Below are 14,517 nucleotides of genomic sequence, written 5' to 3'. Positions count from 1 at the left end.
CTTGGGTTTTTAAAGTTTCATTGGAGGTTGGTAAACAGCAAAACGGCGCATTAGCGCCATCAGCTGGTATGGGGATGATCCAGCATGTTCAAAACCAGCAACACTAAATCTCAGCTGCTGACAAGCGTCCATGGCTGCAGAGCTCCGTTTGCAGCAGCTCACTGAGATCTGGCCAGTGTTGGCCAAGTTACTTGAAAAAAGTAATGAGATTACAGTAACGCGTTACTGTTGGATCTGGCTGCCTCTTTGTCTTCTTGTGGTTTTGGGTCACTTCAGTGACGCCTGTCCTTCGCACAGTGGTCACAGGGCCCTGAATGAAAACTGTGCTGCTCCCTCCCCTGCGTCTCATTTCTCTGTGTTTGCTGGATTTTCTGAAACCATTGTCCTTTCCTTTCTTGCTCCTTTCGTTAGAGTTTGCGCTCTGATGTCTGAGCTGCAAACTGACCCGTGGTCTTGTATCGTCGTCCGGCTGCAGAGCTCAAAGAGCCCATTGCTGATCCTTTTCCCTAATCTGACATGAAACTGGGACAATAAACGCTGTGTGTGAGGCAGTACAGATGTGGACAGAACTGTAACACTGGTCCATGTCTGTGTGACTGTGTGCCGGTGTAGAAAAGAAGCAGTAATGGAAGATACACCCCACGGCAGTGCTGCTGTCTGGGCGACTGTCCACCCACAGCTCTGTGCTTCTCCTCATTTTCACAGGTTTCTGTAGTTTGATGTCATAACCAAGGATTTCATCTTTTCATTCTGTCCCTTTACAGCTGTTCACTGTTACACACAAATCATGAAAGCAGCCCGTGACTGCAGCGTGGGCTGGCTGTGTGCTCTCGTGCAGCAGCGCGGGGAGTCCTCTCAGCTCTGGCTGTGGTGAGCGCTCACAGGCAGTACCGCCCCTGACCGCAGGGGGCGCTGTGTGCTGATCGCCGGGGTTCCTTCTGGAAAAGCTCCGTCGACGTTAAAGCTTCCGAAGAGCGTCCGTCCTGTGAGCCGAGGTGCAGGTGGTGGTCCCGGGTTATGCATGTCAGATAGCAGCAGTAACAACGCACAGGCTCCGCCTTCTGTGAGAGGGCCGAAGGTCTGAAGATGTCTGCCGCCGTGGACTTCCACTCTCAGATCGCCTCCATCATGGAGGTGCTGGCTAACGCGGCCGTGGCGGAAATCTGTAAAGTTGTGGACGATGGATACGCGGTGGTTCACCTGGAGATGTCCCGGAGCCAGAAGGAGAACGAGTTCCTGAGGAGGAAAATCAAGCTGCTGGAGCTGCAGATCGCCCGGTACCGAGCGGAGAGGGTGAGGGGGGCAGAGGGCTCCATCAGCAGCCGCTTTCCCGGGGTTCGCCTCTTCAGCCGGCAGAGCAGGGACTCGCAGGCGGGTATGTAGCACCGGCACCGGGTGGTGAAGCATTACCGTCATAGGACAGGCTGGCAGACACGATCAGGACGCGGTGGGAGGGCAGTGTGCCGTGACTCAGCGTGACACAGTCCACTGGGCACTCGGTGATTTTCGTGTTTGACCACGGCCGCGGGCCTGTCCTGTGTTTGGAGCGTCCTCCTCTGTAGCTTGGTGGACTCGAGTGTCAACGCCACGGGCTTATTATATCCAGGCGTACTCACACCCGAGGGATATGTTTGCAGTTCCACTGTTTCTGTGGGCTGATTATCGTGTAGTCCATAGTAAACACACCGCTGACCTCTGACCTCGGTGCCTGAGTCAGCGATTTCACTCCTGTCTCTGATTCGTTGGCTGCCACTGGAGGAGAACGTACTGGCGGCTGCGCGGTAACAAAGCAGGGCAGGGCCCAACAAACCCACGACCCTGGCTTCCCTCATCCACGGTGTGGACAACATGTGACCAGTCACACTGGTTATTGTACTAGCAGCTGATTGGTTGGTCCAGTTAAAGCACTCAGTAGAGTGGGGCGGAGCTACTGTAGCCTCAGTGCTGGTTGATGGTTTGACTGTCAGTGATAAACACAACACACAGGTTACAACTACGTGCTGTAAAATAGTTTGCAGCCAAGAGAAAACAAAGTTTCCTTTAAGAATTGATATCAGACGTTAGAGCAGGGTCCCCAATCCCAGGCCTCGAGGGCCGGTGTCCTGCAGGTTTTACATCTCACCCTGGGTCAACACACCTGAATCACATGATTGGCTCATTACCAGGCCTCTGAAGAAAGTCAAGACATGTTGAGCAGGTCATTTATACATTTAAATCAGCTGTGATGGATCAAGGACACATCTAAAAACCTGCAGGACACCGGCCCTCAGGGACTGGGATTGGGGACCCCTGCGTTAGACTGTCGGCACACACGTCTCAGGGATCTCCCAGGAGTGGCTGTTAGTGATGGGCAGATGAAGCCCCATGAAGCACTGAAGCTTTTCATCCAATTGGTTCACCCCAACGCGAAGCTTCATGAAGCTTCATTTGCTCTAGCAGGACACCTACTGGACGTAAAAATAATAGCTGGCATGAATTTGAAGAGTGTGGCCTTTTGCACACAGCCTGTAAATGTCAACAACAAAAGGAGTGTGTAAAACATCTATATTGTAGTGATGGCAGTATACTGTGTATATTTATAGTGGCAGTATGGAAAATGATCATTTGGAAATGCTTGAAATGGAAATGATCATTTACTGTGAGGTGAGGTGTGGTTGGGGTGTGGACAGTAGTTGTGCTTTTGTAACGTTGAGGTATGGACAGCTACACACTGAGGCTTTGAGCCTCAGTCCTGCCTGTTCACATTTTATTCTGTAAAAACTAAATTTTCACTGCTTTTATGACCTTTTTAGTGGGGAGAACATAGCTGGGATTTAATGATTTAACAAATCTTTTGAATCCTTTGTCCTCCACAATGCTAAATGGCTGGGAGTCCTCAATCACCATGGTAACCAGGTCTTCATCTATTTGAGATTGTTCTCCTGAGGAAAGACAATAAAGACAAAGCACAAATATAAATATCACACACGTAACTTATAACAGTTGTATAATATTGTTATATCATTTAGTAACATTACTGCATGCTATATTATCATTGCATTTGATGGCTCACCTGGTCTTGCTCCACGATCGGTGTTCCCCTTATTCTCATGCAAAGCTCTGTAGTGCCTAAGCATGGATGAGGTGTTGTTGTTATATCCCAGCTCCCTGGCACATAGAAAACACTTCACCTTGTACAAAAGTACAGACAGCTCAACATAAATTGTATTGCACCATCAGTATCATGAAAATACATCTTCTGTAGAAATTTACATACCTTGTTGGGAGATATAAGATCAAAATGTTCCCACACAGGGGAGGACATCCTCCTCTTCTTAGCTGGCTCCATTCTCTCCTGACTTTCTCTCCTCACTCTCATAAACCTCCAAACGGTCTCCAAACTCTCTCTAACCGCAACTCTCCATCAAACACCCACATTTTGAATAAAGTCTGAGGGGTTTATATCGCTGTCATATCTCGCGGCAAAGTTCGAACCACTTCATGAACCAGTCACGTGGTACAGCCGGGCAGCGAGGCTTCGGACGTCATCATTTTCAGCTCCTCCCATAAATGAAGCAAGCCTCGATACGCGCTTCGCGGAAACGCCCCCTCCAGTACTCGACACAAGCTTCGAAGCCTCGATACAGAACGTCCCATCACTAGTGGCTGTTTTCTGGAGATCTGATTGGTCAGTAGGTGGTGATTTGTACCTGTTCACCTGTGATGAAGTCTGTTTGTCCAAACACTCAAATCCAGCTTAGCTGTTACGATGATCTACTGCGTCAGCCGTCGGTGTAAGGAGGGCTGACTCGGAGCGGCGAGCCTCTGACTCTGTGGACATGCAGCTTTTTAATACATAACGTGCACATGTGTTTGGCACGACATTAAACACCTGATTGTTTATATGAGTCTTTATTTTGAATGATCAGACTCACGAGCCTCTAATCATTCTTCTGGTATCCCATCAGGCCCCTCTCTGCAGGGCAGGACCAGGTTTCTGAACCGAGGGCCAGGAGCTCATCAGTCTGTGCAGAAGATCCAGCTCGTCAGTCTGGACCAGGATGCTGATCAGGAGGTTGTGACCACCACCAAAGCCGAGGTAAATCCTCACCCACACACGTCCGTTTACACACCAGTCCAAACTGTTCACACTTACAGACTGTCACACAAAGTTTTTATAGTTTTAAGTTGTTTTTAAATGGTCATGGCTGGATCTGTGACTGCGAGTGACCACAGTGGCCCCGGCAGACCTCCCTTTGTTACTCTACCCCCGTTTAAAACATACGATCCATGAAGGTGTAACACGGACAGGCTCAGAGCAGATGCCTGATGTAACCCACACACCTCACCACCGTCTCCTCGTACGTGTCCTGCACCACCTCACACACTGCTCTGACACTGCTGACCTCCATGCAGCACCACAGTTCCTCTCTCAGCAGCCTGTCATCTGCTTTCTCTCATCCTCAAAGACACAGTGAAGCTGACCTTCTCTGTTCTTCTCCATCATCACCCTCAAAGCAAACATCTTCTGCTCACTGATCTCTGTAACCTTGCTTCAACAGCTCTGTCCCACGTCTGCCTGCTGTGGCTCATCGTCCCTCTGTAGTTACTGCAGCTCTGAACATCAGCCTCGTTCTGGCAGATCTGTACCAGTACAGTTCTTCTCCATGCTTCAACAGCCTCTCACAGACACCTTCATACCTGCAAAGGTCATCTGGACCAAGTGTATTTCCACTCTTCATCCTCTTGTAGCTGACCTCACTTCCTGCTTATTATTCCTCTACACTTCCTGATTCACTAACTTCCCCCCACCCTCCTCCTTCCATCGCTCTCTGTTTTTCCAGTCGTGGGAGGAGCTATGAGGACTCCCTGGGCTTGCAGGGAACACAATAGAACAGATGTAGACATTTCTATAATAGAGTGTGAGTGTCTGTGACCACAGTCACATGTGCTTTAGTTCTTTCATGGTGTGTGTGCTTCAATGCACTCTCTAACAGAGTGTACTCACACTTCTGTCCCACTGCCTGTGAACACTTTCCCCTCACGATGTGATGTTTCTTAGCATGTCTGACGTCGTAACGTCCACAGACAACAGTGACAAACATTATTGGCTTTGTCTTTCTTCCGGTGCGTTTTCATTCAGAGGTGGTAGCAAGAACACCTACAGCAACAGGAGCTAATGTGTCTGCATTTAGCAAAAGCCTGTAAATGCTCACTTGTCTCTGTTTTCCAAGCCAAATTTCTTCACTGGCAAAATATGTGAGGGTTTGTGTTTGCAGCTACGCTCAGTTGCTGTCCACAGCTTTGCTGTTAGCGTCCTCCGTGATACGATAGCCCTCCAGCTAGCTGCTGCTGTCATGTGGTGCGTCCCTCATTTAAAGTGAAAAGTGTTCTTGTCGTTGTTGAGCGTGAATAAGAAATCTAATGTTGGGTCCATAATTATCTGGAGGATGACGGCACAGTAGAGAAGCAGCACAACGTCTCAGGGAGGAAACGCAGTATTTGTTGATGCCTGTGGGCTTCAGACTGTCGTCATTCACTGCAAACTAATACAAACAGTCCTAATATTTAAAATGTGCACAGTCTAGTTACCTGTCTGCCTGTGAAAATGGGCCTTTAAAACCAGAAACCAAAACATCACGGTGGGTACGTGGAAGTATCAGCTGGATTCATGCAGACAGGCTGCAGCTTTGCTCTGCATGGAAACAGTTATGTAACACGTTACTATGTAACTATTTATTTGGACGTGTGTTGTAATGATTACATTTGAAATAGTTTGATGATGTGAAGAACAGTGTTGTTCTCAAAGTGGGTGTGTCCTCTCAGTCAGCAGAGCCTGAGGGGGAGGGCGAGCTGCTGATCGTCAAGGTGGAGGGAGCAGTGGACGCTGGGTCTGTTGACCACAAGCTGCCGAGACGAGATGCTGCCTCCACCACTGCTACGTCACTCGGCGTCAGCGACGGCCAGACATCCAGACACCTAAGAGGAAAAGAGGTCAGTGGATCCAGCGTCGTCGGCTTTGTTGACGGTGGGACGGCTGAGATTGAGGGCGGCGACACTTTTCACAGTTCCCAGCCGCAGCAGACCGGAGCAGGGGACCGTCGGCCTTCGAGTAAAGGTGCTGACACCGGGCTGGGTACAGCTTCCTGTGAGGACAACAGCAAAGATAACCAGGCGGCGTTGGAGCCCTCCAAGTGCCCGCTGCCAGAAGTGATCGTCATTGATAGGGGAGGGGCATCGGACAAGGAGACCGCAGGGGAGGGGGGTGACTCGTCAGATGCAGTCCAGACAACCAGAGGACGAGACGGACACAAGGACGCGACTCGGTCCTCGGGTCTGTGCTCAGCCGGAGATGGGTCTGTGCTTCCTCACAATGACCCTCCAGGAACCTCCAGCATCAACTCCTCCAGTGACACGCACCTCCTGACTTTACACCACCCTGCGGTCCAACACAAAGCCCTCCCTCTGTCCTTCTACCAGGCCGTCACAATGGAGCGTCCGTACGGCTGCACCATCTGCACCAAACGCTTCTTCATGGAGTCGGACCTGCAGAAGCACATGGCCAGGCACACCAGGGAGAAACCCTACACCTGCCTGCTGTGTGGCAAAAGCTTCGTATGCCAGAGCCAGCTGGATATCCACCACAACGTGCACACCGGGGAGAGACCTTTCAGCTGCTCCGTCTGCAACCGGCGCTTCTCCCACCCCAGCAACCTCAAGAGACATCAGAAGATCCAGCACTGAACCCAAAGACGAACTCTCCACAGCCCGCTGCACCACAGCTTCTCCTCCAGAGGCAGGCTTATACACTACTAACCTTCCTCAGCCTTAACTTCATGAAACAGGACTGGATGAATATTATCACATGAGCTGCTGTCACGTCACCCACACAGTCCTCTGCAGCACACAAAGGACACACACTGTTGTTGATGAGGGACAGGATGCAGTATGTGAGTGTGTAAGGATGAGTATCGAACAGCAGCGCACACAGAGACACACACACAGACACACACACACACACACACACACAGACACACACACACACACAGACAGACACAGACACACACAGACACACACACACACAGACACACACACACACAGACAGACACAGACACACACACAGACACACACACACAGACAGACACAGACAGACACACACACAGACACACACACAGACAGACACACACAGACAGACACACACAGACAGACACAGACAGACACACACAGACAGACACACACACAGACACACACACACAGACAGACAGACACACACAGACAGACACACAGACAGACACACACAGACACACACACACACAGACAGACAGACAGAGAGACACACACACACACACACACACACAGGCGTTTCCATGGAAGTATCCAATCAGACCATGAACACTGTGAATGAGCTTGTAACTCCTGAACTGTGAGCAGCATGAATCAGCTGGCACATGGCAGACACATCATCATCATCATCATCATCATCATCACCTCTAGTCCTTTATGAGCTCCTTGCAGACGGCCCGTACATCAGAAATGATGTCACAACTGTTGGTGTGTGGTGCACTTGTTGCCGTTAGTTTGCTGCACCTCTGTCTTTTGTAACCTGCTTCCTGTGTGTGTGTATTTACATGAAGTCTAATCAGTTTAACACAAATGTTCTGCAAAAAGCACCAAAGCAACATGAGCGTCAGCTGGGGACGGGCACAGACTGAGTGATTAACTCCATCACTGAGACCTCCTGTATGTTCTCGCTGCCTCTGCTGTGAGAGGCTGCACCGTCTCTGAGCAGCACATCAGAGACGTCACATCATGCAGATTCATTGCACGCTGTCTGGTCAAATGTTTGTCATGCTGGAGGTGTTTCAGTGTCCCACACACCAACACAAAGCCCAGTGACGACACATGTGATGTTTGTCTTAGTGTTTAGGTCTGAGCACTTGATCGTCTCAGGTAGAAACGGAGGCTGACTGCTCGTCACGTTGTTACCTGATGAAGGCTCTGGCTGCTGGTCTGGGGTCAGCACACACTCTGCTGTAGCATCACTCTGGGCTCTTAGCTTAGCGTTAACATGCTGCCTGTGGTGTTGGCTGTCTGCATCATGCTGACACTCAGACACAGGATGCTGGCAGTGGCTGCGCTCATCATCCTGGTGCCTCTACACTGATGAAAGAACTAAAAAGGTTTCTGTGCTCATAAAAACACGGCCACGTCTGATAAGCAGGTCAGTTTCAGATCCAGCAATCAACCAAGAACCATCATAGCTGCTGCTGAGCTGAGCACCTGTATGGACATCAGACTGACTGAATCCAGACACATTAAGTGTACAAAGGCACAGCTGCTGTCTTTAGCAGCAGAGGCTAACTTGCTAACCCAGCTGCTTTCTTCTTTTGACTGATGAAAGTTTCTGTGAACTTGTCGAGACTTCATATATAAACCTCCCCCACCTTTAAATCTATCATCACACCTCATGGCTGTCCTGGTGAGCTTTGTCCCCATTAATCTGCAGCGTTGACTTTAATATCAGATTATTAGTCCACACCAGGTTAACGGGAGCTCCTGACACGCCCCCTGTGTGTAACGGGCTGTGTGAGTTGATGGCTGCGAAGAAGCCTTCGTTTGGTTTCCTTCATTTCTTTCATTTGGGATATGAGCCAAAGTCATGACATCATCACGAACATTTCCCTGTTAACGTACAAATTTCGCTTCACCTTTGAAATGAATTCATGAAATCTGAGCTATGAGTTCAACAAAGAAGAGAGAAACATTGTCACTGCTTTGTACTCGTGAATATAGTGACATGTAAATTCGCTAATAAATTGTATTTTCAAACACTTGTATTTTGTCGTTTCCTGTGTCGTACGCTCTGGACTCAGTGGTCCTCGGCCGAGCTCACGCTCGCTGTCGGCACCGGAGCGGTGCATTAACACTTTGGCGTCTCACTGAAGGTGAAAAGGAGAAACTTGTCAGGTATTAACCTGAAAAATGCCGTTTCTAATCCTGTTTCTTTGCTGTGGGCTCCTCAGGCTCCACTCCAGGGAAACAGTCCCTCCCAGGGGCAGCTGGATTGGCAGGAGGACATCAGGACACAATGTCACCAGGAGACCGAGGCCCTGTACAGGCTCTTGGTAAATGCATTGAGGAAATCAATGACTGGTTGTGCCACAATTTTCTCCAGCTAAACAAAAACAAAACTGAGGTAATAGTCTTTGGCACCAAAGAAAAACGATTACAGGTCACCAGAGAACTTCAATCTATACATCTAAAAACCACAAACCAGGCGAGAAATTTGGGTGTAGTGATGGATGCAGACCTAAACTTAGAAAAACACATTAAGACAATAACAAAGTCAGCTTACTATCACCTCAAGAATATTTCAAGGATAAAAGATCTGATGTCTCAACAGGACCTGGAAAAACTAGTCCATGCATTCATTTTTAGTAGGCTTGATTACTGTAACAGCATCTTTACAGGTCTACCTAAAAAATCAGTCAGACATCTACAGCTCATTCAGAACTCTGCTGCTCGAGTCCTCACTAAGACCAAAAAAGTGGACCACATCAGTCCAGCTCTGAGGTCCTTACACTGGCTGCCTGTCCGTCAGAGGATAGACTTTAAAGTTCTGATGCTGGTCTATAAAGCTCTGAATGGTTTAGGACCAAAATACATCAGTGACCTCCTGACCCAGTATGAACCATCCAGATCCCTCAGGTCATCTGGATCCGGTCTTTTATCAGTTCCCAGAGTCAGAACCAGACACGGAGAAGCTGCATTCAGCTTTTATGCTCCTTATATCTGGAACAAACTCCCAGAAAGCCTCAGATCAGCTGAAACACTCAGTTTATTTAAATCCAGGTTGAAGACTCACCTGTTCTCAGCTGCATTTGAATAAAGCACCAAATCCACACTTTAAGCTTAAATTTCAAAACTTACTCTAACTACTGATTTTATCTACTGTTCTGATTTTATCTGTTTTGATTTTATATACTGTTGTTTGTTGTTTGTTTGTTAATTAGTTAGTTTGCTTGTTTGCTTGTTTTATTCAATTTTAAATCATGCTTTTTATTTGTTCTTGTTTCTAATGTCTCTGTAAAGCACTTTGAATCACCTTGTTGTTGAATTGTGCTATACAAATAAACTTGCCTTGCCTTACGGAGCAGCATCCTGTTCTAAACTCAAAATTGCATCAGTCAACCAAATCAGTTCAAAGCCAGCCTCTGGTTTTCCACCAGGTTCCAAGATGGCTCAGAGTGGAGCTCTGCTGCGAAGCTTGACGGCGCTGCAGTCGGCTTGCTGCCACGTGGGGCTGACAGACGTGGTGGGTCGTGGGTAGGAGGTGGAGACGAGGGAGCGCCTCTCAGCAGAGCTGAGTGCTGACATCATCAGCCGGAGGTGTGGGGTTCAACGCCTCTCCTGTTGCCATAGAAACAGTGGACTCCCAGGTCCAGCTAACATGGCCATCGTGGTCGCAGATGCAGCAGATGGACAACTTATCGAGTCCGAGCAGCAGTCAGGAGCAGGGGTCTGGCTCTCGCTTGGTGTGTTCGGAGCGATAATGCTTCTTTTGCAGTGCAGCTGTCTTTGCACCAGTCTTTCACCGATGTAGTGTGTGGACTGTGTGTGAACCAGTATGTGACTCAACACCAATGGGCTATTTACTGACAGGGTGTAGCCTTCAGATCGTCATCACCAGGTGTTCCTAATACACTCCGGGGTGACCCGGCCACTGTGACAGAAAACAGCCTTCATTTAGTTTTCCTGACACGTTCAAAGGTGACTCTGTGAATGATGGTCAGACTTTCTACCTCAGGACTTTCTGGTAGAGAGCAGAATTCATGGTTTCATCGATTACAGCAAGTCTTCCAGGTCATGGAGCTGCAGTTCACCCCAGAGCAGGGGTCGGCAACCTTTCTGATGATGAGTGCATCTAAACTTTCCTCAAAAGTCAGTGTGCCATATGACTGCATTAGCAATAAATGTAATAACGCTCTATACTAGCAGTCCTTCACAAACAGGGAACAGTCTGTCTATTCTCTCCATCTGTCAGCTGCTGCTGGCTCTTCCTCCTCCTCTTCCTCACACACTGCTGAGTTTGTCCTGGTGGATCATCAGGGCTGCAAAGCCTCACAGATGATGTGCAGCAGTGGGTCCCTCAGTCTGTCCTCACTCTGGACACTTGCAGTCGTCACACATGGAAATCAAATGTGTGATAAGCTGCAGGATTCAGACACAAGTGTAACTTGCTTCAAGGAGTCCATCATTGTTCCTGTCCCGAAGAAACCCCACCCTGCTTCTCTCAATGACTATCGCCCTGTAGCCCTCACCTCAGTAGTGATGAAGTGCTTTGAACGCCTGGTCAGAGACTTCATCATTTCTTCACCACCAGACACACTGGACCCACTACAGTTCGCTTACCGTCCAAATCGTTCCACAGACGATGCCATCTCTCATCTCCTCCACACATCACTCACTCACTTGGACACTAGAAGGGGGAATTATGTTAAAATGCTCTTCATAGACTACAGCTCTGCATTTAACACCATAATTCCCTCCACACTCACCACCAAGCTGGAGCATCTGGGACTCAGCTCATCTATGTGTCAGTGGATCTCCAACTTCCTAACTGGCAGACCACAGGCAGTAAGGATGGGCGGACATGTCTCAGCCTCCACCACTCTCAGCACTGGAGCCCCCCAGGGGTGTGTTCTGAGCCCCCTGCTGTACTCTTTGTACACATATGACTGCGTGGCCACTACCAGCTCCACCACCATCATCAAGTTTGCTGACGACACCGTCGTGGTGGGCCTGATCTCTGATAACAACGGCCTACCTGAAGGAGATTAGGAATCTGGAGAACTGGTGCCAGAGGAACAACCTCCTTCTAAACGTCAGTAAGACAAAGGAGCTGATAGTGGACTTCAGCACTAAGCAGGAGAGGAACTACCAGACCCCCGTCATCAACGAGTGCCCAGTGGAGAGAGTGGACAGCTTCAAATACCTCGGAGTTCACATCACGCAGGACCTGTCATGGTCCTGTCACATCAACACCGTGGTGAAAAAGGCCCGACAGCGTCTCTACCACCTCAGACGCTTGAGAGACTTCCAACTGCCCTCCAAGGTGCTCAGGAACTTTTACTCGTGCACCATAGAGAGCATCCTGACGGGAAACATCTTAACCTGGTTCGGGAACAGCACCATGCAGGACAGACGAGCTCTACAGAGGGTTGTGCGGTCAGCTGAGCGCACCATCCGCTCCGAGCTCCCTGACCTGCACTCAATCTACAGCAGGCGGTGCTGGACCAAGGCCAGGAAGATGGTGAAGGACCTCAGCCATCCCAACAACAGACTGTTCTCTCTGTTGAGGTCAGGAAAGCGATTCCGCTCCCTGAAGACCAACACAGAGAGACTGAGGAGGAGCTTCTTCCCGCAGGCGATACGGTCTCTCAATCACACCACCACACAGTACTGACCCACACATACAGTTCTTACACACACACTGGACTTTCTGGACTTTGGTTTTGCACAACACTGGTCACTATATTCTTCATTTCCGGTTAATACTTGTACAGCTGCTGTTATTGTGTATATATTTATTTATATTTCTTCATACATTCTTATATAGTTCTATATTGTGTATTTTGTTGTACAGTTATTTTATTTTCAACTTTAATTTATATATTTTATCTTATTCTTCCCAGTTAAATTTACCCTTCATTCTAATTTGTGTTGTACAGTTATTTCATTTTTAACCTTAATTTATATTTTATTCCTTCCTAGTTAAATTTACCCTTTTTAATTTTTCATATTTATTTCCTATCTTATTCATAGCCTTTTCCTTTTTTGTTTTCTTTAGGTCACGAGCAGTTGTCCAAGCATTTCACTACATATCGTACTGTGTATGACTGTGTACGTGACAAATAAAATTTGAATTTGAATTTGAACTTATAAACACATGTTCATACTTTTATTCCACAATCAGAGAGAAAGAAACAGAGAGAGAGAGCAGGACAGACAGACAGGTGACAGTCTCAGGTGTACACACTGCTACACAACAGCACAGAGAAGCAGGATTTAGTGTTTGTGTTATTACGAGTGTAAACAAGAAGAGTTCCAGATGGTGCAGTGGACACATGTGTGACTGCTGTGATTAAAGCATCTTTCTTTCAGCTTAACGAGTGAACCGTCAGCTCGTTCAAACACACGTTAAAGTGCGTTTGGCTCGACACCACCGAACAGAGGCAGCAATATAACACAGCTCACATTAACAGTGCAGTGAATCCTGCTTGTGCCGTGATGTTCAGGACTGCAAACCGAGCAGCATCACTGACTTTCAGCTGGTTGTGTTTGTGGATATATGACTGACTTTAATTATCCACAAAATCATCACATTCTCTGTAAGATTAAGGTCGACTATTGTATTATATTTTAAAGGCTTTAAAACCAAGTTAACGCTGAAAGTACAAACATCGCTAATGTCACATAACTTTGCCGACATGTGGCCAACAGGAATGTTTTAATGTTCTTCATTATTAAACATTTGCACATAAATAAGTGACATAATATTCAGTACTTACTTTTAACAGTTTACTCTTCGGCCGCTCCACCTCCACTTCTGCAGCTGCCAGTCAAAGCTGCTATGATAACGTTTCACCCCAATTTAACATCACCGCGGTAGGAATTAGAATCAAACTTATGGGAGAGGAGACTCATTGGACATCAATCAGCGTGATGAGAACTATTGATAACAAAAGAAAGAATCTTTGGAAAAAGTTTTTCTTAGGAGAATTAATTTATTTTAGTCTGACCACAGTCCCATCCGCTAACATAGAGGAGGCGGGGTTTATGACCTATACTGCAGCCAGACACCAGGGGGCGATAGAGACGTTTTGGCTTCATTTTTGGGACGCTGTCACGTCATCCATCTTTATTACAGTCATTGGTGGTGATGAAGGAAAACGCTGGGTTGGCATGTAAAGGGGCATTTATTCCTTTCAAAGACCTGCAGTTCAAAAAAAGCGCCCCTCGACAGCCAAACCCATCTGTTCTCTGATTGGATTGTTACATTTGTGATTGACATGACATTGACCAATCAGATGAAAGGAAGAAAAATAGGGTTAAAATTCGTACTTGTAACTTGCAGGGTTTTTTGGCTAAGTCCACACACAGATTCTTTTTACACATACAAATCCTGATTTACATGTACAAAATATTTATGACCCAAGAGCGTAGATTTGGTTTGGGCATTGGTGGGGACGGATGATTCAACCACCGAACCCTGCCCTGTTTTTGTTTTTTGTTTTTCCTTCTTGATTAACAAAAAAGGAGAAATATACTTGCCTACATATGCTATTCTACGTGCTTTTAAACCATTTAAAATTACAATTCATAGTTTTATATGTGAATTATATAATGTTAAAGTACTATTAAACAAATGACTGAGTATTTCAGGCTTTAGTTTACTTCAGCCATATTCCATATAAATCAGGTATCATACAAAAATAAAAATAGCTTCAAATACAGTCATGACAATAAAAGAATATG

At 47.4% G+C, this 14,517-nt stretch overlaps 1 protein-coding gene across 2 annotated transcripts; it reads left to right on the top strand.

Moving 5' to 3' along the window:
* Nucleotides 1–15: 15 nt before the first annotated feature.
* Nucleotides 16–10,224, top strand: LOC146571806 (uncharacterized). Of its 2 annotated transcripts, XR_014892617.1 has the most exons (4): nt 16–1,375; nt 3,948–4,078; nt 5,806–9,104; nt 10,209–10,224. XR_014892617.1 is itself a non-coding variant. In XM_085275773.1 (3 exons), the coding sequence occupies exons 1-3, from the start codon at nt 1,087–1,089 to the stop codon at nt 6,721–6,723; spliced, it is 1,338 nt and encodes a 445-aa protein (XP_085131899.1). In that variant the 5' UTR covers nt 16–1,086; the 3' UTR covers nt 6,724–9,128. The 2 variants fall into 2 exon arrangements, 1 of the variants encoding a protein (XP_085131899.1); XM_085275773.1 differs by lacking the exon at nt 10,209–10,224 and having other exon boundaries at nt 5,806–9,128.
* The last annotated feature ends 4,293 nt before the right edge of the window (nt 10,225–14,517 follow it).

The sequence above is a fragment of the Mchenga conophoros genome, linkage group LG6 (assembly GCF_057382185.1).
Source record: "Mchenga conophoros isolate Kocher_MC1m ecotype Shallow Benthic linkage group LG6, M_conophoros_male_GT1.1, whole genome shotgun sequence".
In the NCBI taxonomy this organism is placed as follows: Eukaryota; Metazoa; Chordata; class Actinopteri; order Cichliformes; family Cichlidae; genus Mchenga; species Mchenga conophoros.
The sequence above is the reverse complement of the archived record's forward strand: the minus strand, read 5'-3'. Positions and strand labels throughout refer to the sequence as shown.